The 23,307-nt window shown below is 59.9% G+C and overlaps 2 protein-coding genes and 1 long non-coding RNA gene across 3 annotated transcripts in view; 2 read left to right on the top strand and 1 right to left on the bottom strand.

Moving 5' to 3' along the window:
- Positions 1–6,101: 6,101 nt before the first annotated feature.
- Positions 6,102–8,475, top strand: HAND2 (heart and neural crest derivatives expressed 2). The gene is made up of 2 exons (XM_026122869.2): positions 6,102–6,681; positions 7,659–8,475. The coding sequence occupies exons 1-2, from the start codon at positions 6,127–6,129 to the stop codon at positions 7,755–7,757; spliced, it is 654 nt and encodes a 217-aa protein (XP_025978654.1). The 5' UTR covers positions 6,102–6,126; the 3' UTR covers positions 7,758–8,475.
- A 1,094-nt stretch (positions 8,476–9,569) lies between these two features.
- LOC135328235 (uncharacterized) lies at positions 9,570–13,111 on the top strand. The gene is made up of 3 exons (XR_010389030.1): positions 9,570–9,950; positions 10,373–10,440; positions 10,930–13,111. It is a non-coding gene; the product is annotated as an uncharacterized LOC135328235 (long non-coding RNA).
- An 8,209-nt stretch (positions 13,112–21,320) lies between these two features.
- Positions 21,321–23,307, bottom strand: part of LOC112997072 (uncharacterized) — a 52,139-nt gene continuing 50,152 nt past the window's right edge. Inside the window, exon 4 of the mRNA XM_064511748.1 lies at positions 21,321–21,404. Coding sequence (XP_064367818.1) covers positions 21,321–21,404 — 84 coding nt within the window. The remainder of the gene's footprint in view (positions 21,405–23,307) is intronic.

Genomic DNA, 23,307 nt, shown 5'->3' with positions numbered 1-23,307 from the left:
ACAAAGTGTTGGCTCAGTAAATTATGTTCTGCGCGGTGATGTGAAATATTCGTTTTTATTGTCGCATTTACACCCGAAGTTTTGGCCGCGGCTCCCTTTCCCCGCACATCTGAGGAGGTAAACGACATTCATTTCTCCATTTCACGGCTTCTTCTGTTACTTTCCTGAAGAGAAAAGACAATTCTTTTGCCGGCTAAAGAGACGCAAACAAGCATTTTGCGTGTCCACGGATCGGTTGTATCATGTGTAAGAACAAATTACAGTACGGCCGCGCATTTCCAGTAAAGCCTCCTGCCTTCTGTTTATGTTATGCCATTTCTGTTTGTAATTATTTTTATTTTAATTTTATGTCACTTTTAACAGAAGCCAGACCGTTTTTCCCTCCGTGTCTTGTACACAATGCTCTCTTTCTCGATAAGATGTTCTTTCCTATCTTTTCGATTTTTCTTCTTAAAATGTTTATAGTTCCCCACGAGGAGTTCTCCAATATTTCTCCCTCGTTTTTTAAGGACTTGTCCCTGTCTTGCTTTATTTGTTTGTGTGAAATTCAGTTTGAAATGAGATCAGAGAGCGCAGGAGGGGTTTGTAATAAGAGAATGACCAAGTGACCCGGAGGCTGATTATATGTCATTAACTGGAGACTCGGGGTATCCGAATTGCCAGAGACCGCGCTCAGCCGGATCGGTTACGCCGAGGAGCGCGGAGGGACGGCGGCGCGGGCGGCTCCGCAGGCGGCAGCGCCCGGCAAGTGCGCGCGGCGCCGGGGCGCGCAGCCTCCCGCGCAGCCTCCCGCGCAGCCTCCCGCGCTGCGGCAGCCGCCGGGAGCGGCGGGGCGGGCGGGGCCGCGCAGGTACCTGGGGGCGCCGAGAGGCCGTCACCGGCGTTTCGGGGCGTGCAGTCAGGGCGAAATTGCAGTTAATTGTGCGCGCTCCGGAGGGATCTTTCTCGAGTCAAGCGAGGTTGCCTTTGATCTGGGAAGGCTGCTTAGAGCCCAGCCTTGTTAAATGGAGACTTTCCATTAATACTGACAATGGAAGTGTTGATTTTAGTTAGCCTAAACCCAAGGCGATGCCAGCCTAACCTCTGCTTCCTCCACCGCGTGAACTTCACATGCTCGAGGAAAAATATTTATTAATCAAAGCAATTACATTCATCAGCGCCGAGCTCAAGAGCAACTTCAAGGTGCTCTTTCCCAGGCATGCGAACAATATTATACGGGTGGGGAAAAAAAAGTGTGCGTGTCTGCGCATATATGCGTATGTTTACATCCTTTATATACATAAATATATATATAACATAACAAACTCAATAAATAGAGAAACACTGAGCGCTCATTGCAGAATTTTATAAGCTCTTTATTAATATTCTCCTGACAAAGAAGGGTTTTGCTCTGAGTCCGTCGTGTTTTTCCTTTCTTGCCGTTATTCCTTGCCACGGTCTGAACACAACTCTGGATCCTCGGTCACAAATATAAGCAATCCTCGAATAATTGCTTACACATGCAGTGGTAAAATGTGCACGGTCCCGCGCTTACCGCCCATCAGTGCAGCCTGCAAAATGGTCAGTGTCTTGGGTTTTTCTCGTCCCTGCTCTTTTTTGTATACACAACGGCTGCGAGATTATCATGCCTGAAATATGTGGGCGTTCATTACCGATAATAGTAACGTAAACCAGGGTTCCTCCACCTCCAATGGCAGCAATTAATCCGGGCCTGGTGGGCCCAATTCTGCCCTCTGCCCTCGACGTTGAAATCAAGGTTGTGTGAGTGTAACTGAGGGTATAAGCAGGCCCATTAGGCAGAAGTCCTTTTCATTAACCCGCACTGACAGGTTGACCTTCAAATGATATTTCTCCAGTGCCTCTTAAAAAAAAAATCCGTATTCTTGCCGGTTTGCTTGCCTCTCTGAGCTCCTGAGCCGTGGCCTGGGGATGGGGAGCGCCGCATCCCCGGGACAGCGGGCGCTCGGCCGTTCTCAGATTCATCCGAGAATTATATCCCTCTCTAATACATTTGCTCTCGGGTCAGTGACATCATGCACTCTATAAATTCAAAAGCGCCTAAACTTCCCGAGCGCTGCAGCGGGCGGGCGAGCGATGTGGTAGGCAGAAACCCCAGGGCAGGCAGGCGAGCGCGGCTCCCGCCCGCTCCCGGCGGCGTCCCGGCGCGGCGGCCGCTCGGGGCCGCGGGGCTCGGCGGGCCGGGGCCGAGGGGGCCGGGCGGCCCGTCGGTAGCGCCCAGCGAGGCGGCCCGGGAGCGCCGAGCGGCCGCGCGTTTCCGACCACCCAGCGCCGGGGCCGCTTCCCCTTCGCGCGCGCTCTCGTCTGCCTCCGAGAAATTGGCTTAATTTGCAATTTAGCCTAACTCGCGCAAGACCGGGCCGGGGCGGGGGGAGGCGAGGGGGCAACGAAACTCTTGTTTCGCTGTCCCCGAGCTCCGTCCCGCGCGGTGCCGCGGGAGAGGCGCCCGGGCACCCAGCTCCGCGCTGCCCCGCGCAGCCCCGCGCTCCTCGGCCCGCGCCCGGGGGCGCAGCAGCCCGCTCCTCCCGCCGCGCACCGCGTAGGGCTTTCGCCCTGCAGATGCCACGAGCGCAGGGCAAAAAGCAGAGGGACGGTCCCACAGTCGTCGTCCGTCGTCCCCCCCCGCCCCCAAAAAAAAAAAAAAAAAAAAAAGCCAAGGAAGAGGGGGAAAAAAAACTAGCTCAGTCGCCACCAAAATTTCTTAATTACAGCGAACTAGGAAAGTCCCGCCTAGCCTGCAACCATTTTGGCAGGGAAATAAGTGACACAAGCGGAGAGCCTTTTTTTTTTAAGCGAAAGATTTGTACGCAAAAAAGATCAAATCAAATCAATAAATATGATATCAGCAAAACGTTCGTGCTTTTTAGCACACTCTATGCCTGGTCTTGGCAAAGTCACTTTGGGCTGCAGCGGTTTCAAACGCGTTAATGAAGCAGAAAGGGCTGTTAGCCCTGGCGGGGCAGCCCGCGCAGTTACAAGCTGAGGGAGGACACCAGGGCTGCATTTGCTTTAAAATTCACTTGATAAACTGGATAAACAAGCGCTGGGGGATACGAGGAAAAATTATACACAAGGTCCTGCTGGGTGCTTTATCTAGAGACCCTCTTTCTCTCCAGGTAATTGAGCAATAATGATGCTAGCTTTGGAGACTGGTGCTGTGATCGATATCTCCTGTACCTTTTATTACTTTTTCTCTGCCTCGTGTTTTCCGTTTCCTTCATCACTGGAGATGTTATCGGAGTCACTGCAGCGGCTTGCCACAGACACTGTCACAGCTCCAGCCCAGCCCGCAGTATATTGGAAAGCTCCTACACAAATAAGGAGAGTGCAGAGAAACACAACCCCCTTTGCGAGCAAATATACCTTTCCGGCCTTGACAATGCGCTGTTCTTCTTAGCATCAAGGAAAACTCTGCAGCAGAGCAAAACTGGCGAGCCACAGCAGAAAGCCGGCGGATTTCCAAGCTGCCCGTCGCAGACGCTGCCTCCCGGGAGCCAGGGATGCACCGCCAGCTGCTCGGGCTCTGCCTACCCCGTGTGCCCGCGGCCTTCCTTAAATCCACAGATCCGCACGGAAGGTGCGTTATTTCCTCAGGATAACAAACACACACACACACACACACACACACACACACACACACAAAGAAGGAGGAAAGATAAATAACCGTCATTTTACTACAAGCGTGTGCGTGTCTGTAGATGCGCATATAAACAAGCCCTACATCGGGACGAGTTTCTCGCCTTCGTGCTCAGTCTTGCACCCAGACACACGCACACCGTGGACATGGCACATTCACACTGCGCAGCCCATCCCCGTGCGCGGTGCCCGTGCGCGCCGTGCCGGCCTCGCTGCTCCGCGCACACGAGCCCCCCCGCCCCGCGGCGGGTCCAGCCCCGGGAGCCGCGCAAGCTCCGCGCTGCTCCGCGCTGCTCCGGCTCGCCTCCGAGCCCCGGCGCGGATCCGGCTCCCCGCAGAGGAGCGTTTTCGCTGCCTTTTTGCCCCGTCCTCGCCGCAGAGGCATCCCCGCCGGCTCTGCGGTGCATCCGGGCAGCGCACTGAGCTCTTGCAGGGACCGGGCTTGCGGGGCTTGCTGCCTCCTTTGCAGACGCCTCCATCTCTATCTTTCTCTTTCTTTAATTTACGACCTCTCGGCTGCTGTTGACACAGTTTTCCACACTGCCTATATTGTAGGGGCGCATTGTAATATACGCCGAAACAGCCTAGCCGCCAGCCGATACACACACAGGGTGGGTATTTGATATTTCACAGCTATTTAGTGATACTCGGCTCCATTTGAAGATGACAACAATTCGCCTCCCCTCCAAGTTATCCGTGAATTACAGCTTGAGATCCATTTTCCTGCTGTAATGTCTTCAAGATTACCAAACCAAAACACCTAAATATCTACGGGAGATTTTCTCCCGGCCTGGCTGTTAAACAAACGTTTAACTATTCCCTTTCGATAGCTAAACCTGCTTTCCACAGATGCCGGTCTTTTTTATTGCAGAAGCAGGAATGCAGAGAAATATTTATATATTTGTTAATAAAAGCTAGAAAATAAGCTCTGAACATGCTGTAAAAAATATTCGGTTACTTACCAATCAGACTAGTTAAACAAGCAATAGACTGATTTCAGGAGCATAACCGATTCGGATGAGTGCTTGTCGAGGTGCGCACACGCGATCAGCCAGCTGGAAGAGAAGCGTTTAGAGTTGGTTTTATTGTCATTATTTCAAAGTGATTCATTCTGGGAGAAAACAACGTCCCCGGCCAGCCCCCGGGCTCTCTGCTCACTCGGCGAGGCAGCGGCCGTGCAGCCGGAGCCGGTGTTTCTGCCTGGGAGCGCAGGCTCGGGGGCGGCGGGGTGGCTCGCCCCCCTGCCCGCGGCGCCTGGGTACTGGTGATCCCGTTGTGCACAGGGACCCGCAATAAAAGCAGGAGCCGGCGCGTTTCTGGGGCATGCCTATCGCGACCGGCCAGCCGATAAAGTGCCCTCGGAAGCGGGTTTTGTTTGCTCCTCCACCGCACCGGCACGGAGCGCTCTGTGAGAGCGGCCGCGGAGCTTTTCCGGCCGTGACACGGGTTTCGCCGCCGGAGCGCTGGGGGCCGCACCGCACCCGGGCTGAGACGGTCCGGCATTCGGGTTTCAGTGGGCTTGTTGGCTTTGGGGGGCTTTTTTGGTTTTTTGGTGTTTGTTTTAACGAAGATTCGACAGCGGAGCATCCGCCGCCCCGCTGGCCCCTGCCTCCACGGCGCCGCTCCCCCTCGCCCCAGCCGCGCTCGGCCGCGCCGCGCAGCCAATCCCGCCGCCCGGGCCGCGCAATTAGCGGCGCCGGCATCAAACCCCGTCGCGGAGGGCCGCGCGCCCCGCCCCGCCCCGCCCCGCGATTGGCCCGCGCCGCCTCTGACGACATATATTAACCCGGGCGGCCCCAAACATGTAGCTGTACGTGGGGGTCGCGCCGGGGAGCCCTGCCAGCGCCCCGCCGCCGCCGCAACGCCCGGCCCGGCCCGGCCCGGCCCGGCGGCGCTGATGCCCCAGACGAGAGCCGGGGCCCGCTCCCCCGCGGCGCGGCGGGCAGCGCCGCCTGCGCCCGCCGCGCACTGAGGGGCCCCGCCGCCGCGCAGGGCCGAGGGGAGCGCCGCCTGCCCGCCCCGAGCGCCCGCCAGCCGGGGCGGATGGAGGGGGGCCGCGTGTAAGTACCACCGGCCGGGCCGCGGCGGACTTGGCGAGAGCGGCGGGGAGCAAGAGGCGAGGAAGATCCCGGGCTGGGAAGCCAAGCCACTCTGTTCGGTCGACTTCTCTCCGTAGCTTTTTTTTTCCTTTTTTTTTTCCTTTTTGCGCGCTTCCTCGAAGACCCAGCCCCGGGCGCGGAGGAGGAGGAGGAGGAGGAGGTGGAGGCACAACGCATGAGCGGCGGCGGCGGCGCCTGGGGAGGGGGGATCGCTCGGGCACCCGCGGGGACTCTGCAGCAGCGCCCTATGGAGCGGCGGCGGGCGGCGCGGCAGTGCTGAGGGCCGAGCGGCGGGCAGCGTCCGCCGCCGGGGCGGGCGGGGAGGGGAAGCCTTTGTCTGGGGGCCCCGGGGGCGGGGTGGGGTGCGCCAGGCATGAGTTTAGTGGGCGGCTTCGCCCACCACCCGGTGGTGCACCATGAGGGCTACCCCTTCGCCGCCGCCGCCGCTGCCGCCGCCGCCGCCGCCACCCGCTGCGGCCACGAGGAGAACCCCTACTTCCACGGCTGGCTCATCAGCAGCCACCCGGAGATGTCCCCCCCCGACTACAGCATGGCTCTGTCCTACAGCCCCGAGTACGCCAACGGGGCGCCGGGCATGGACCACTCCCATTACGGGGGGGTGCCGCCCGGGAGCGGCCCGCCCGGGCTCGGGGGGCCCCGGCCGGTGAAGCGCCGGGGCACGGCGAACCGCAAGGAGCGGCGCAGGACTCAGAGCATCAACAGCGCCTTCGCGGAGCTGCGGGAGTGCATCCCCAACGTGCCCGCCGACACCAAGCTCTCCAAGATCAAGACCCTCCGCCTGGCCACGAGCTACATCGCCTACCTCATGGACCTGCTAGCGAAGGACGACCAGAACGGGGAGGCGGAGGCCTTCAAGGCAGAGATCAAGAAGACAGACGTGAAGGAGGAGAAGAGGAAGAAGGAGCTGGTCAGTGCGCTGGGACGCGACGGGGCGGGAGCGGGGGCGGCGCGCCGGGCTCCGGGCCGCGGGTCCCGGGGACGAGGGGGCCGCGGCGCCCCGGCCGCGGGCGTCTGAGCGGGGCCGCTGCCGGCGGAGGGAGCCCCGGGCCCGCCAGCCCCCGGCGGGGCTCCCCTCCTGGGCTCGGGCTTTTCCGCGTCCCGAGCCGCGATCCCGCCGGCAGAGCGCCGTAGCCGCAGCGCTGAAACAGCGCCCTGCTCGCCCGGATAGAAGGCTGGAGGCGCCGCTACCTGGATTTGAAAGCAGCCCGCTGCCGGCACCGCTGGCACAGAACCCGGGTGCAACGCGGGGCTTCATCGCCCGCGCCGCGCTCCTAATTCGTTCCTGCCGAGCGATCTTTGGCGAGAGACTAGGCGCCCGCCTGGAGGGGAAGCGGGAGCCCGCTGCTCGCCGGCCTCGCGGCACGCTCGGGCGAAGGTCCCACCGACTTCGGTGGCCGCTTTTCCGCTGCGGGCCTGGCTTAAAGCGCTGTGCCCAGCGCGGCTGTGCGCGTCTCCTGCGGCCTCCTTCCCCGCGCCTCCGAGCGGCGGTTTAGCGCGCGCCTCGCCGGAGCCGCGGCCGCTCCGCGCCTCGGCCCCTGCCAGGCGGCCGGGGAGAGCAAGCTGCGCGCGGCGGAGCGCCGAGCCGGGCCCGCACGGCGCCCGTTCTGCGCCGGGGCGCGCAGGGCGCCGCGCACACGCGGGGCCGGTGCGCGGGGCGCCGCCGCGGCTGTGCGCGCGGGGGGAGCCGCGGGGCCGCCGCCCGGCTCCGCTTCGCCCCCGCGGCCGGGGGCCTCCGCGGCAGCCTGCGCCCCCGCTTAGGTTTCCCTTTCGGGCGCGGGGAGAGGCGACCTAGGAAGCAGGGAAACATCTCTAACCTTTTTTCTTCTTTGCCCACCTTGTCTCTCTCTTTCTCTCTCTCTCTCCCTTCGCATCCTGTCTCCCCAGAACGAAATCTTGAAAAGCACAGTTAGCAGCAACGATAAGAAAACCAAAGGGAGGACTGGCTGGCCGCAGCATGTCTGGGCTCTGGAGCTCAAGCAGTGAGCACGGCAGGACTGGAGGAGCCGTCCTCTCAGTCTCGGTAGTGAGCTCTCCTCTGAGGACTCCTTGTATTTGGAATCATCCAGTTTATTTATGTGCAATTTCTCCCCCACCCCCCCCAAAATGTGGATATTTGAAGGAGAGGGAAAAAAGCATTCCATATTTGAATATGAAGAGGAAACTCCAGCTTGGTAAGGGGTAATGTCGTCTCTAATAGTTTCGTGAATGTTATTTGCTCTGTATAAAACACACGGGGGAAAAAAAAGAACCACAGAAAAGGAAGAAAAAAAAACCCTCCCTGGCATTAGTGTGTATGTGAAGTGTATCTTTAATACTTGGCCTTTTGGATATAAATATTCATGGGATTATAAAGTTATATTTCAACAGAAGCTGTTGCACCGATGTTTCGGTTGACTCGGTATTTAGTGTTGTAATTTTGTTGTGGTCGTTCAGTATTTGAAGATGTTTTCAACAGTTATTGGTTATGTGCACTTCTGTCCGTAAGGGAAAAAGTGGAATCTAATTAATATTGAAGGTGTAAACGTTGTAAGTACTCAATAAACCACTGTGTGTGTTTTTTACAAAAAAAAGAGAAAAAGGAAAAAAAGAAAACCCAAATCTTTTTATGTTTTATACCTCAAAATGTTTTGAATAACAGCGTTGTTTATGGCTTTTTTCATAATATTTAAAATATTCGGAAGTAAACTAAATTATAAAGATGGCTCCCAAGTTTGTTTTTAAACAAGTGCCTGAGCGAAAGGAGGGGTCGAGGGAGGGATCTCGGCAGTGTTGGGCAGAAACGGGCCGTCCGGCCGCGTAGCGAGTCCTTGCGGTGGCGTTTTCCACGCAGGGCACCGGCTGCTCGCGGGAAACGGACGAGGGCGCAGACGCGGCGCGCAGGGGGCCGCGCAGGGCTGCGCGGTTTCCGTCCCGGCGGGAGCCGGGCGCGGTGCTCGGCGCTGCGCGGGGCGGCGGCGGCCGCCGGCGAGGGGAGTCCCCGGGCCCGGCGAGGGCCGAGGGCAGGCGCGGAGGCTTTAGGGCTTTGCTAGGAGTGATTATGTAACAGGTAATTTTACGTCAAGTCAGAAAGAGCGAACAAGGCAAGGGATTTGGGGAGGGAGGGGGCATGTAAGATTTACAATGAGCTACGGTGAACTTAATATTAACTTTGTAGTTCCCAAAACTCTCTGGGGTTGCACGTTTCTAGTCTGCCCCAGTGAGCACTTTTTTTTTTTTTCTTTTTTTTTACCTTTTTCTGTCTCCAAACGAGCAGCAGCTTGGGCTGTGGCTGTTTTTAGTGTGTTCAGCCTGCTTCCCCCAGCACCACTCCTGCCCTCTCTATCGGGGTAGCTGGACGCTGCCCCCCGTCTGCGCCCCGTCTGGCAAAGGCCGGGCCCCCGCTGCCGCCTGAGCGGCTGGGAAGTGCACAGCTTCCCTCGGGATAGCGGGCAGACGAGGGGGAAAAAATAGTTAAAGCTTTTTGCCTTGAAGAACCTGTTCTCGGTACAGGCGGCTATTCGCGATTGAGCACAAGCTTTTTCCGCCTTTTCCGTAACAACGATCGGGTTCGTACTTTTGCGGCCTCGGGCCGGCTCCCCCACACCCGTCCGCCCCCCCGCAGGCCCAGGCCGCGCACCGCCTGCCTCCGCGCCGCAGGACGGGGCTGCCGGGGCTGCGCGGCCCGGGGTGGGTGGAGGCGCAGCCGCCCGGGGCGGAGAGGGCACCCCGCGGCCGCCCTGCGCCCGGGCGCTGGAGCGAGCAGCCCACGGCGATGTGCCCTGCGCCGTCGGGCCGGGCGGCCCGGGCCGCGCTCCGCCGCGGGGCTGTGTTTACAGCCGCTTGCCTTTGTTTGTAGCGCTCGGAGGGAAACATCCCCCCCGTTTGCCCTCCCCCGCCGCCCCGCCTAGCTGCCCCGGCTGATAAACCCGCGGGCCTCGGCCCCGCCGCCGCCACCCCCGAGCTCCGCTTTCGTTTGCGGAAGGCGCACGGTCCCGCGGGCCCCCTCCCCGTCGGGCCGGTCGGTAACTCCTGTCCCTTTTGGAAACGCTGATTTCCTCAGACCTGGGCTCCTCTCTGGACCCGCTAGGAAGGACCGCTTTTAATTGCTCGGTAATGAGGATGTTGCCATTTTCTAAGGAGCAGTCATTCCTGGAGCTAAATCACAAGAGCCCTAGACAGGCCGGAGCCGACAAAAATGTAGGTTTTGACGTTAAAAGCTAAATGGGGAAGCGAGGCGGTAGAAGGTAAATTGATGGTAGACGGGGATGTCAGTGCCCTGGCCCCGGGTCTCCGCGCGGGGCTGATAACGGGGGCGCCCAGCCCTGAGGCGCGGCGGCGGCGCCCCGACGGCCCGGCCCGGCCCGGCCCGCTCGGCCCCGGCGGGCTGGGGGAGCTCGCCCGGCCGCGAAAGGCCCCTCGGAGCCGTGGGACCCGCGTCCCTGCCGCAGCATGCACCGGGCTGCGCGGGGGGGGAGCGAAAGAGAGGACGGCGCGGGGCCGGGGGCCCTGTTTACGCGTAACTTCAGCCCATCGCCTCGACTCGCGGCTGCGGGGATGGGAGCCCAAGCTCTGCCTCGGAAGAAAATAACTTTTTTTCCTCCTTCTTTTTTTCCTTGAAGAGAAACGACAGCAACGTGTCCCCCCCGGGCTGCGAGCCTCGGCCCGGCGCCTCCCCGCTGCCCCCGAGGTGCGTCTCCCGGCTCCGCGGGCTGCGCCTCCTTCCCCGCTGGGCACGGCAGGCTGCGCGGGGCGCGGAGCGGCGCGGAGCGGGGCCTCGAGGGCGCTCGTTTGAGGCAGAAAGCAGGGCGTTTTTTCCAGGCTCCCCACGCTTTTGGCGGTGGCGGAGGTGAAGGCCAAGGCCCTCACAGCTCCGCGGGGAGGCGCGTAAGGCTGCGCGGGGCCAGCGCCGCTGCCCGGGCGCCGGGAGGGGGCAAAGCGGGCGCCGGCTCTGCTGGGGGCGCCCGGCGCTGCCCGTCGTGCGGGGCTGTTTTGGGAGCCCGCCGCGCCGTCGGGTGTGCGTGGGATGCCTGCATTCCTGCGGGCCTGGGAGACAAGCTGAAAACCCCGTTTTTTGTTTTGTATGTATTTATTTTTTTGTACTCGCTCACTCCCAGGAGCTCTTCTCTGCGTGAAGAGATTATTGTAATAATTAGAGGTAATTTGCTGTCGTTGTCAGGGAGGTGTAACGGGGCCTTTCGGGCCAAGCCGCAGACACCCCTAGAGCAAGCGCCGAGACATCCGCGGGCGGCTGTAAGGACATAAACACGGCCAGGAGATGCCATTGAGACACCGTGATCTTGAAAGGGGGGTGAGGGGAAGAGAGGAAGAGGGTTAATAATAAAACCCCTAAGCAAAATACTCTCCTCTTGCGCTTGGAAATCTAACCTTAATCCGCCTTTTTTCACACGTACTCGCCCAGCGACTCACAAATACACCCAGAAGAAACATCTATGTAGCGAGGGGAAGGAAACCCGCTCCATTCTCCTGCGAACACAATCCCCTCTGCTGTAACGAGGGGCTTATCAATGTTTTATTTATTTTTAATTTGGGGTTTGAGTGGGTTTTTTTTTTCTTCGCGCACCATGAAATATCTGCCCCTGCAAACGAGCTCCAATCTTTTCCATTTCTAATTGGCCAATTACTGTTCAGCTGTTCCAGCTCGCCCCGTACAATGGAGATTAAAGCAGAGCTGTTATCTGAATTATACGTTCACATAAATTCTAGCGAGGCCGGGCGCTGCGGGGCCCGCGCCTCTCTGGGCAGCCCCCGCGGCCCTCGCCTCCCCTTGCGGGGCAGCGCGGTGTGTGTCTCCCGCTTCCCCAGCCCCCTCACTTTCCTCCAGAAATGTTGTTGCTCTGATGATCCGATTGTGGAGCATCGATTACAAATTTATTCTCAGACACTATATAAGTCTTTATATCTGCTATTAGAGACATCTGGGAACGATTAGAGCCCTCCCTCCCCCGGCTCTGCTCCCTCTATCTTGCAGCGAGGAGCTGGAGACATGTTGACGTCAGATCAGACGGCTCGGAGCCATCCTGCTCTCGAGCTGGGTGTCATCGCGGCGGCGCTCTCCAAGCCCCGGCCCGGCACCGGCACCGGCACCGGCCCCGGCCCCGGCCCGCCCGCCGGAATGCGGCGGCACCGGCTCGCCCCGGCCCCCGCGGCAGCGGTGCTTTTGGCCCCGGAGGCTCCGGCCCCTCCGGAGCCGGCCGCCGCGGTTGCCTGCGCCGTGGTTTGCTTGCAGCCTCGGGAATAAAGCGGCGCACGGCGCGGACGGCGCCCCGCTCCCCGCTCCCCGCTCCCCGGCCCGGCGCTGGCTTCCTCTGGGCAGCGTTTCTCCCGGTGCCGTCGGTCTGTCTTCCAAAGCAAACACCAAGCCAGGCAGATTTCCGCCTTGTGTCTTGGCTGGCAGGAATTAGCGAGGCGAAGCGCAAGGCTTTCGTGCGGGCAGTCGCCGGCCGCCTTCCCTGCGCGCTCGCTCCCGCTCTCCAAAGCGGTAGTCGGTTTTGCAGCGAGCCGGGAGAGCTGGAGGCTCTTGCAGAGCAGGGCGATTCCCCACCCAAACGGCAGTGCTGCTGGCGGAGAAACGGCTTTGCACCTGCTATTAAATCCTAATGAATCGCATCTAATGAGAGCTGAGGCTGCCTGATAGTAACGCGGGGCAGCCGGCCCGGCCTATTAGCCCTGGCTCAGCGGGATCCGAGTTCATGTTTGTGATGTTTATTTTTATGTATTTTTACTTTATTATTTGGTACGTTTCATAACACTCGTTTTTCCCAAAGAGATAAAAAAATAGTAATTCAATAAATAAACTTGAGCCTCTGCCGTCTGCTCGCAAAGTCTTGGACGGCTGACACTTGTCCAGCTGTACATCGCAATCAGTGCTACTACCAGGAAGGGGGGGGGGTGCGGATGAGAAAGTGGTTGATCTTGTCTCCAGAGAAAAGAGATAATGTTAGAGTATTTGTCTGAAGGATTAGATTCTCGAAGTAAAATGCTCTTGCCAGGAGAAAAAAGTACTGTGTGACCCTAAAAAATGCGCTTCCACTTCTTTGTTGCAGCAAAATAAAATAAAAGAAATCCCCTAAGATACCGCAGCGCTTCAGTGTGTGTCCATCTGTAATCTCGAAAGGAAAAGGAACATTTCCCTTCCAAATGAGTAAAAGCGGTGTGCTGTGCGCTTGGCTCCCCACCACATCCACGAACACTGGGGGCTCGGGCAAGGGCGGGGGAGGGGGGGTAGTAAAGAAAAAAGAAAGCAAAAGTAAAGAAAAAAACCCACGGAACAAACCCGAACCAAAACCTCCCAACAAATCCCATCCCAGAGCTGCTCGAGAGGCGATGGTGCTGGCACCTCTCCGGGGGGGCTCGGGCTTTGAGGCAGAAAGTGCCCCCCCCGGCGGGAGGAGGCCGGAGGCGCCTCCGACGGCCGCATCCTGCCGCCCCAGGAGCCTGCGGCCGCCGCCGGTTTGGAGCTCGGTGCCGCGGCAGCCGGTTTGGGAACCAGCAAGATATTAGCGAAGCAGCGCAGATGGCCGCGCCGGCACCTCGAGGCCGTTTATTTGCAGGTCGTGAACGCCGTTCAGAGGGGAAACAAGCACCCGTGTTGCCCCAAGCACTCGGGAGAAAAACGTAAAGTTGTATTTTAATACACAGCAGTGGAGCCACTTTCCCCGGCCGCGTATATTGAACAAACACGTGGGGATTATGGAGAGGACGATTCTCCTATAGGGGTCTCTATTTGCATGCCATATGTGGCTATAGGCTAAAACAGCTGCGGATGATGAACTTTTAAAAGCTAAACACGCATGCAAACCCAGGGAAGTTTTCTAAAACCGGCCTAAAAGACAACGACATGTTCTGCCAGGAAATACAGGAGGCGGACGACATTAAAAAAAAAATAATATTAAGCCCCCGCCAAACCCCCAGACCCCACAGGTTTGCTGCGAGCCCTGCCCGCAGGGAGGCCCCAGCGCGGCGCCGGGGCAGGCAGAGGCCGGGCGCGACGGGGACGGGCGTCGCCGCGGGAGGGGGCCGGGCCGGGCCGGGCCCGCAGCGCCCCGGCGCCGGGCAGGGCGAGCCGCGGCTGCACGGCCCGGCCTGGACTGCCTCTCTCCCCAGTCTGGTTTTCATAGAGCCGCGCAGTAACTACGTAAAGCCATAACTGTCTCCGAAATTATTCATTAAAGTCATTCTCGGGAATCTCGCGGCGCTGGCGCTTACATTTACGGCCTTTGCGCCATCAGAGGATGACATCGCCTTTCGCCCCCTTCCCTCGGCGGCGGTGTGTTTAAGCTCGCGGCGAGGAAGGGGGCTTCTCCGCCTCGCCTCCCCCCGGCGTGTTTGCTCGCCGCGCGCCCGGGCTGCCCCCCCGGGCCAGGGAGCGCCGTGCGCGCCGGCGGGCGCCGGGAGCGGGGCGGCACCGCGGGAGCCGCGGCGGTGCGGAGGATCGCGTCTGTGCCCCGCGGGGCTGTCAGCGGTGACAGATCCCAGGCGCGGCCGCTACTGTACGGCAGATTGGGTTTCTCGGCAGAAAACTCTCTCCCTCCCTCCCAGACGTCTTCAGAAACCTTCTCCAGATACTGCGGGTCACTTCGGCTCAGACGGGGAGAGGGGGGGCTCGCCCTCGCCCTCGCCCTCTCCCCCTCCCTCCCGCTCTCTTCCTCTCGCCGGATCCCTCCGGGGTGCGGGGGCGCCCCGGCCTCCCCTCGCCCTCCGCCGCGGCGGGAACCCGCGGAGCCGCGCGCAGGTAAGCGGGGGCGGCGGCGAGCGGCGGGGGCTCGTCCCGCGGGAGGAGGCACGGGGGGCTGCACCCGGCCCTGCCGCCGGCGCCGGGCCCCCCCGGGCGGGAGGCGGCGGCGGGAGCGCCGCGGCCGCGCACGGCGGAGGGAGGCCGAGGGGGGCCCGGGAGCAAGATCGCGCGGGCGCTGCCGCTCGGCCGGGCCGGGCTGGGCCGGGCCGCGGCGCCCCGGGCGTGCGGGCTCGGCGGCCGGGGGTCCGGGCCCGGGGCCCGGAGCGGGGCCGGCGGCAGCCTGGGCTCCCGGGGCGCCGCTGCGGGCAGGGCCGGGCTCGCTCGCCGCTGCCAAAGCCCCGCAGCAGCCGGCGGGAGGCGCCGGGCGTCGGAGCGCTGGGCGGGCTGCGCCTCCCGGGAAGCGCGTCCCCGCGGCCCGATCCCCTTCTCCGACGCATCAGACTTGTATTAACCAACCTCCCCCCCCCCCCCCCGCGATATTTGATGCTTAAAGGCTTGTGGGCTGTGGTTATGGTCCCCGCTCTCCCCCACCTTAAGCAAGCCACGCAAGTGCAACCGCATTTCCAATCCGTTCGGCATCAGCAGGGTTTCATGCCTGCAGGTCAGCTCCCGAAACCTTTCCGCGGTCGCGGGGAGAGGCCTTCTGCTCCTCACACGCGCTTAGGCAGGACCGTCCTGAGGCCGGGGGTAGCCCTGCGTGCGGAGCGCCGCGACCTCCTGCTCCCTCCCTCTCCCCTGGATGGAAGCAGCCTGACCTAACTCGGACACGTACCTCTTGTGAAAGATTCCCACCACCCTCACTTTCAGGCTTTCCTTCCCCACAGGAGTGGAAAGGCTTTAATTCAACCGCTCGCCCAGCCCCCTCCTCTCTCTCTCTATTTCTCTCCCTCTCTCTTTTTTTCCCCCAGCTCTTGCCTTTAGCAGAAGTGTAATTGTGACCCCGCCTGATCCACAGAGTCTCCTGTTGGGAGCAGTTAGCTGTGGTTGCATTAGGCCGAAGGACCTCCCAAGTGGCGGTGGCCTGGGTGTCACGGGCAGGGACTCTGCACATTGTCCACTCTTCCCCATCAAAGTCCCAGGCACCGTGGAGCCAACAGTTTGGTGGAGCAGGAAAACAGTAAACAAGCCTCCCCCCCCTTCCCAACCAGCAGCCTCGTGATCTTCCTTGGATGCAGAAACGTAGCAAACTTTTTCATAACTTCGGCTCTACGGTGTGATTTACATTTCCGGCTGCTCTGTCAGAGTGGCAGTAATTTACAGTGTGATAAAAACGCTTTTACAACAGCAGAGCATGTTCTAGTGGTGTCTTACTAGGCGAAGAGATTTTAAAAGAGGACACACACAAAAAAGTTCTTTTCCTTGCCTTTTCTCCACCACGGCTTTCTGAGGAGATGAATGGGTTGAAATTGCAACGTAGGCAAAAAAGTAGACGCGGGCTAAAGCAAAAGGGGATGAAATCAATCCTGGGCTTTTGTTTATATGATGTGTATTGTATATCCACATTTCTCCTATTTCTCTAAGGCTTTCGCTTAATGGATACTTTTATTTTCGTCCTTTCGGGCCAAATCCTGCTTGCCCCGAGAAATGCTTACATTTGGTCACGGATCCATTGTGTTTAAATAATTTCTTTTATTCAATAGCTCATTTCTTCTCCAGAGTCTAAAACAGAGTAGGTCTGTCCGTTAGCGTGTGTGGAAGGGAAACACCGTCTGTTCAGTTCTAATTTCGCTAATCTGGGGCAGAAAGAGTCTCGGGATACCGGGGGTAAGAGCGGCCCGGGCTGCTCCAGCCGCGCCCCCCCGCCGGGGAGGACTCCCGCGGCAGGGCAGCGCGGAGCCGGAGACCACTGTACAACACCCCTGTCCTGCTAGAGACGATAAAGTTTAGTAAATTACAAATATGTGAATTTGGCGAACAGTTAGGGATTAAAATGATCAAACGATTAAAAAAAAAAAAGCAATGAATAAACCACATGTAGCAGTTGCCGCTTTCCTGACTTTGGTAATTATTTACACCTGAATCATAGTTTACTCCAGCCACGATTTCAAACGTAAACCTTTAAAGAATTTAATTATTTCCAGTTTTCGGGCGTGCAGAGGGAAAAACGCTGAGCAAACGTGCAGAGCAAACGCTGTCTCTCGGGCCCCCGCGAAGGCCTGATGCGCCTCTCCCTCCCCGGGGTCCCTCTCCCACGAGCGGCCCCGGCGCCCAGGGGCGCCACCCGCGTCGTGTGCGCGCATTTGCGGCCCGGGAGGGGCCCCGGGGGGCTCACGCCCATCTCGGTGCATCCGTGCGTGTGGTCCACCGGGGCGCGGTTTTTAAGCGTGCGCGGACGGAGTCGCTGGCTCCTTCCCCGGCTCCGTAATAGCTCTGTTATTTTTGCTAAACGATGGGGATGGCTCTGCGTGACCCCGCGCCACTTGAAACCGTTTGCTACCAGCGCGCGTGTGCCGGGGCGGGGGCAGGAACCGCGGGGCGCGCGAGCAGCCGCGGAAGCCCGCGGTGCGAAGCCACCGCCACCCCGCGCCGGGGCCGGCGCCGGGGCGCGTTGCTCCCCCCTGCTGCCGGTTTCTGAGTGTGAATTTGGCGCTTCCAGGGGAAAAAGAAAAGAAAAAAGAAACAAGAGGTGCGGGCTGCGGTGCGGGGCAGCTGCGCGGGCGGGCGCAGACCGTGCGCCGGGCGCTGCCGTTGCCATGGCCACTGCTCTACGCTCCGGGCTCCCAACGCTTTCGAGTCTTTCAGCGCTCACGACTCTTAAATCCCCCCCGCCCCAGCTGCCCTGGCACCCTTCCCGCAGCCGCGCAGCCTCCTCGCCTGCGCTGTGTCCGGGGCCGCGCCGGGCCTTAAGGGGTTCTTAAAAAAGCCATCGCGATGCGCGATTCGCCGGTGTGTCCGTAGACCAAACTGCGCCAGGCTGGGACCCCCCGAAAAGCCGCTTTGGAAAAAACACACCGGAGAGGAGCAGGGCCCTGCCCTGCCCTGCCCTGCCCTGCCCTGCCCTTCCTCTTTCCCTTCCCTTCCCTCCCCTTCCCTTCCTCTTTCCCTTCCCTTCCCTTCCTTTTTCCCTTCCCTGCCTTTTTCCTTTCCCTTCCTTTTTCCCTTCCTTTTTCCCTTCCTTTTTCCCTTCCTTTTTTCCTTTTTCCTTTCCGTGGGGGTAGGGGATCTCACTCTGGACACATAGCAGTGGGGAGGCACACAAGCTGCCCGTGGCTAATTTTCTAGAGATAAATCACCTCAGGCATGTGCTTAATCATATCTTTTTTTTTTTTTTTTCTGATGGCCAATTGTGGTGATAGTTGTCAATACTGTTATATTTATTACATCATTTACAATGATATCTTACTAATTTTGGGGGGAAAAGGTATTTTTGTCTTGTCCAACCCTAAGAAGACACGGACTGTCCTGAAATTAAATGAGTGCAGCCAATTTAAGCGGAGCAGCGATAGCTCCCACTGCAGCATCTCATTAAAAAGAACAAGAATATAGAGACTGAAACATGATAAGGTCATATTCGAGTGGAGTCTAAGCTGTATAAGCATAGGAGGTGTTTAAAACCTAAACATTTCTCTGTTACTTCTTTTGCACTCATATGGTTTAAAATAGACAAAGTGCTTATTTTATTTAATTGTATGTATATGTACAGACATATATATAGTTTCCCCCGAAGAGAGCTCTGACACCTGTTGTAAGCGCCAAAAGAGGAGATCTCGATGTGAATACTTTCTGCATTTTAGTGGTGAACGCTGTTCCCAAACAAAGTAGCCGCAGGAAGGATGTACATGGCGAAAGTGACATTTTGCTACGAATATGTCGCTGACGTTGAATTCATTTTCTGCTGGGACGAAAGGAAAAAAAAGTATGATTCGCCCCGTGTTTCCCAAGCGGGATATGTCCGAAAATATCTGGAGATTTTTCCTTAAGCCCTGCAGAGAGTAGCTAACTCAATTTGCTTGGGTTTATTTGTACTTGCTGAGCAGCAGAACGGAAAGACCTGGGCAAAGTGCAAAAAATCGACAGAGCTCGTACGGAGGGTCGGGGGAAAACAAGCTTCGGTACTCGGCACAGCCGCAGAGCATGGGGGGCCTTTTCCCCGGAGGTAAAGGCAGGCCGGGGGCGCCCCGCGAAGCCGCCGCCTGCCTCGCGGCGGGGGCGACCTGGCGGCAGGGGACGGAGCCGGTGGCCGGTGGCCGGTGCCCGCGCAGGGGTCGGGCCGGGCCCTCCCGGGCGGCGGCGGGGCCGGAGCCGCCCTAATTGTTTTCCGCGCAGATGCTGTCCTGGTGTTTAAAGGACGAAATCCCAGCTTGCAGGCGCAGCTGGGGTGTGTTGTATCCTATCAGTTCATAACAAGGAGGCATTCTGGAAAGACTCGTAAGAATATTTATTTTAAAATGTGTGCTGAAAAGATATATGCCGGGGGGAGGGGGGACAGGCTTGGGCGCCTCGCGTTTTGCTTCTAAGCCAAAATGGCACAGTTCGAGTTGCGAACAAATCGTTTCCAGAGAATGGTCCTTTTTCTCTTTATTTTCCCTGCGAAAAGTTTGTTTCAAGTTCCTGGATTTTAAAATGTTAAATAGCATTAATACCAAAAAGAATACTTCGGGGCTTCTTGTTTTGATTTGGAAGGGTTGGCATGTGTGGGTTCTTTCCTTCGTTCGTTCCTTCTCTTTCTTTCTCTTCTCTTTCTTTCTTTCTCTGTCTTTCTTTTTTCTCTCTCCCTCTTTCTTTCTTGCTCTGTCACTCTCTTGTTCTTTCTCTCGCCTTGGAAATCCCTTCTTTCAAACGCACTAAATTCGGGATATTGTTCTCGTACGTAAAAGAAATAAATAACCCAATAAATAAAGCAGGCTCCTGTTATGACAAGTTCCAAGCCAGAGCAACATTTTACGAGTTTAAAAAGCCCTTGAGGGAAAAGGGCGGGGGGGGGGGGAACGGGATTTAATAACAGCGCGGCTGTCAGTCTCCTCGGCGCGCCGGGCGGCGGTTCCCCGGGCCGGAGCGCCTCTGCCCGGGCCCCGGCGCGCCGCGAGGCTCGGCCGCGGGGGTGTCCCTGCTGCGCGGCCGCGGCCGCCGCTGCCGGCGGGACCTGCCCCGGGGGAGCGCCGGGGCCGGGGCCGGGGCCGGGGCCGGGGCCGAGGCCTGCCTGCGGCTGGAGGTGCGGGAGAAACGGCGCTCGCTGCTCCTCGGCGTTGCCTTGTCCCTTCCTCCCGCTCAGCCGCTTCTGCCACGGAGGCTGATTTTGCAGCGACTCATTAACACGTTTCGGTGGAAGGGAGCCTTTTTGCCTTCCTTTTCTTCTTTTTTCTCCCCCCTCCTTTTTCTTTTTTTAAGCTGTTAACTCCCGTTTATGATCGAAATGTTACTCTGCGCGTTTTGTTTGGTTCTGGCTGCCATTGGTTGGCCTGGGTTTTCTCAGTGGGGAAAAACCGCTAGCCACAAATGTAGCTGTTGTTTGGCTGCAGAAACAGGGTCCCTGGGAGAAAAGCGGGGAGGACTGGAGAGCGGAGCTACCGGCGGGGTGACAGGGCCTGCGGGACCAGCCCTCCCCCCGCGGAGCCCCGGCCCCGCGCCCAGCCCTGCCCAAAGCAGAGCCGCCTCCTTCCCCAGCCTGCCCGCAGCGGTGCGCGGAGGAGCCGGGGCATGTTATCTCAGGAACATAACGCTAATAAATGTGCTCATGTGTTGGACATTCCCCTTGCCTGTTTTATAGGGTTTCACTGGTGGTGCTTAATGGGCTGGGTCACCAGGACTGATGCTAGCGAGGTTATTAGGATTAAGTAACCTAATGAATCGTGTGGCCATTAGCGGGCTTTGAAAGCAGGTAGTTTTCCTTGTACCGTGGTCTTCTGCCTCTTAACACGGGCAATTATTTTTAACTGTCCCTCAGTGACAGGTCGCGGGGGGTGGGGTGGGTGGCTTTTTTTCCTGCTTAAAACCGGTCTCGGATGCGCAGAAATGGGTTTAGGCACAGGACGAGCCCGTCTTTTTATCTCGGGGGTCCGCGGAGGCGCCGAGCGAGCCGAACGGCTAGGCTGCCCCTGCGGCCGCGGCTGCTCCGCGCCCCGCGGCGCCCTCGGGGAGGCTCCCGCAGCGCTCGGGCGACTGTCGGGAGGATTTATCTCCCCGGCGGGGTGCATTCCTCCCCGTCCTCTGTACCCGAGGCAGGTAAGCAGCGCTTCACACCGGGCGCATTCCTCCCCGTCCTCTGTACCCGAGGCAGGTAAGCAGCGCTTCACACCGGGCGCATTCCTCCCCGTCCTCTGTACCCGAGGCAGGTAAGCAGCGCTTCACACCAGGCGCATTCCTCCCCGTCCTCTGTACCCGAGGCAGGTAAGCAGCGCCTCACCCCCTCTGCAGCAGCTCGCACCGCACCGCACCGCACCGCACCTCCTCCCGCCGGTGCGCACCGGAAAGCCCTCGGCGGGGACGGGGCGCGTTTTCGTGCGCTGCCGGGCTCCGGTGCCCCCCGCCTTGCCTCGCAGCCCCGCGGTGACCCGCTGCTGGGCTGCCGCGGAGCTGGGCGGGCTGCGGGGCGGGGGGGCTGCAGCGCCGGGAGCCGCGCTGGGGGCGGCCGCAGCGAGCTCTTGCGCCATCCGCTGTCGCCTCCTGCGGCGAGAAACCCGACCAAAACTCTTCTTTTCTTTCCTGGCAACGGGCTTTGAGGTTGCACCGCGGAGGGCTTCGCAAGCCTCGTTGATCGCCCCCGGGAGAAGAGGGAGTTGGGATGTAACTGCAAATTGCGGATCATCATAATCGCTCGGGGAGGCCGTATCAGCGGTGCCAATCTCTGCTTTAATTAGAGCAAGTGTTAACGGCTAATTAAATTTGATCAGATCTGAAATATTCGTCCCGCATTTACGTTTCAGCCCGTTCACGCTTAAAAGAAAACAAATGGTGCGCTGTGGGGGAAAAGAAAGAAAGCAGCACCATGGTGCTGGGAGGCGAGGAGCAGAGATCCCAGGGAGCCGCCGTGCCGGGAGCAGCGGGCGGCGGGGCCGGGCCCTGCCAGGACGCCGGCGGGGCCAGGGGCGGCGGGGGGCGCGGAGCAGGGCAGAGCCTCTGCCCCGGCGGCAGCAGGTTTTCGGCGGCAAAAGCGCTCGGCGGCGGCGGGGGCAGCGCACCTGCGGCGCCGCGGGGGCTGGGGCGCGGGGGCAGGACTCCCGGGACGCGCTGCCGGGGGGCGCCGGGGCGCTGCCGGAGCCGGCGCTTCGATGCCGGCCCTGGCCGCGAAGAGGCGGTCGGGGGCCGCCGAGCGGGGCAGAGCCGCGGCCGCCTCCGCCGCCTGCGGCGCGGGTTCAGCGCGGTCCCCCCCGCGCCTGCGGGCGAAGCTGGCCCGGGACCCCGGCGCTGCTCCGGTGGGGTCGGTGTGAAATGCGCCGGTAAGCCGAGCAAAAGCAGGATAGATCCTGCCGGTAGCCGGTGGATCCCCCTTCAGGATCCACCCTTTGGCGTGTGGCGGCAGGGAGGAAACCGTGCTTTCCCCAACCTCCGAGTGGCAAAAGGGGTCAGCGAGGAAGTGGATGAACCCACGCCACAAGAAAGAGCCGATAGGAGCTTCTCCCGTCCATTTTCCTGCTGCGGGTCCTGGTGTGAAATCCCGGATGATATTTCTTGCCACTTCTTTCCAAACCCGCAAACACCGTCCCAAGCAAAACTGACCGGTTTCGGGGGCTGCTCTGGTTCACCTGGTTTCTGAACCTGGCCGGTCGGGGGCTGCACCCCCCCGGGGAAAGCCTCCCTACCCGGCAGCAACAGCCCTCGCTCTGAAAAGCACAAAAATCATCCAGAAGGCCTGATCCTGCAGCGTCTAAACGTCAGGCTGTCTATGCCCACCCTGGAAGCAAGTGGGACTTGCAGGGTGGCGTTCAGAGCCTTGAGACTTTTCCCCGACGGGTTTGGCCCCGTCGCGATTCCCCATTTCAGCGACTCCTCGACCCCCTCAGCCCGGGGGGTGCAGCAGAGCTGGGGTGGCGGGGCAAGCCGGCCCCGGGGTGGGGGGGGGGGGGATCCCCGCTCCCAGCGCTGCCCAGGAGCGGGCTGCACCAGGGGCAGCCAGCGGGCATTCAAAAAGCTGCCAAATGCCTTAGCTCCGCGTTTGCTTTCCGTTCAAAACCCTCCAAAACCTTGTGGCGGAGAAAGGAATCTCGTCCGTAATAGGCACTTGGCGAAACGCTTTATTGCCGTGATTTGGCTTCGGCTTTTCCCATCTCCTGCAGGAAATAAACTGCGGCCCCGCTGCGGTGTTTTCTGAACGGAGACAAGCCGTGGGTGCGGTGCCAGCACAAGCACGGGCAGCTCTCGGCTGAGCCCCCCGGGCTGCAGCAGCACGAGCCTCACCGGCTCCTTCCCTCCTACCTCCCCCCCTCCCCCCCAAAAAATACTGGGCAGGTGGGAGGTGGCACCAGCGAGCAGCGCTGCCGACATGCCCGATCCCGCGGGGAGCCCCCCCGCCCCCCCCGGCCGCCCGCCGCCGCTCCGCGGCCGCGCAGGCACCGCCGCCCCCCCCCCGCCGCAGCCACAGAGCGGAGCGGAGCTGCCTGCCCCGGGAGGTCCGCGAAACGCAGAGGGAGAAACACACTGCACTGGTCGCGTGTACTAGGGGTTTTTTTTGGTCTTTTGGGGGTATTTGTTTGGGGTTGGGATTTTTTCCTTTTTCCTTCCTCGGTCATTAGCCGGCGGGTTTGATCCCGTCCGCAGCTCTTCAGCGCATGGTGGTGCGCGGGGCTTGGGCGGCGGGGCCCGAGGGGCTGCCGGTGTTAAACCCGAACACCGCCCGCTGCCCGCAGCTCCGAGGGCAGCAAA

This window comes from Dromaius novaehollandiae, chromosome 4 (genome assembly GCF_036370855.1).
Source record: "Dromaius novaehollandiae isolate bDroNov1 chromosome 4, bDroNov1.hap1, whole genome shotgun sequence".
NCBI lineage: Eukaryota > Metazoa > Chordata > Aves > Casuariiformes > Dromaiidae > Dromaius > Dromaius novaehollandiae.
This window is presented reverse-complemented; position numbering and strand designations above follow the sequence as displayed.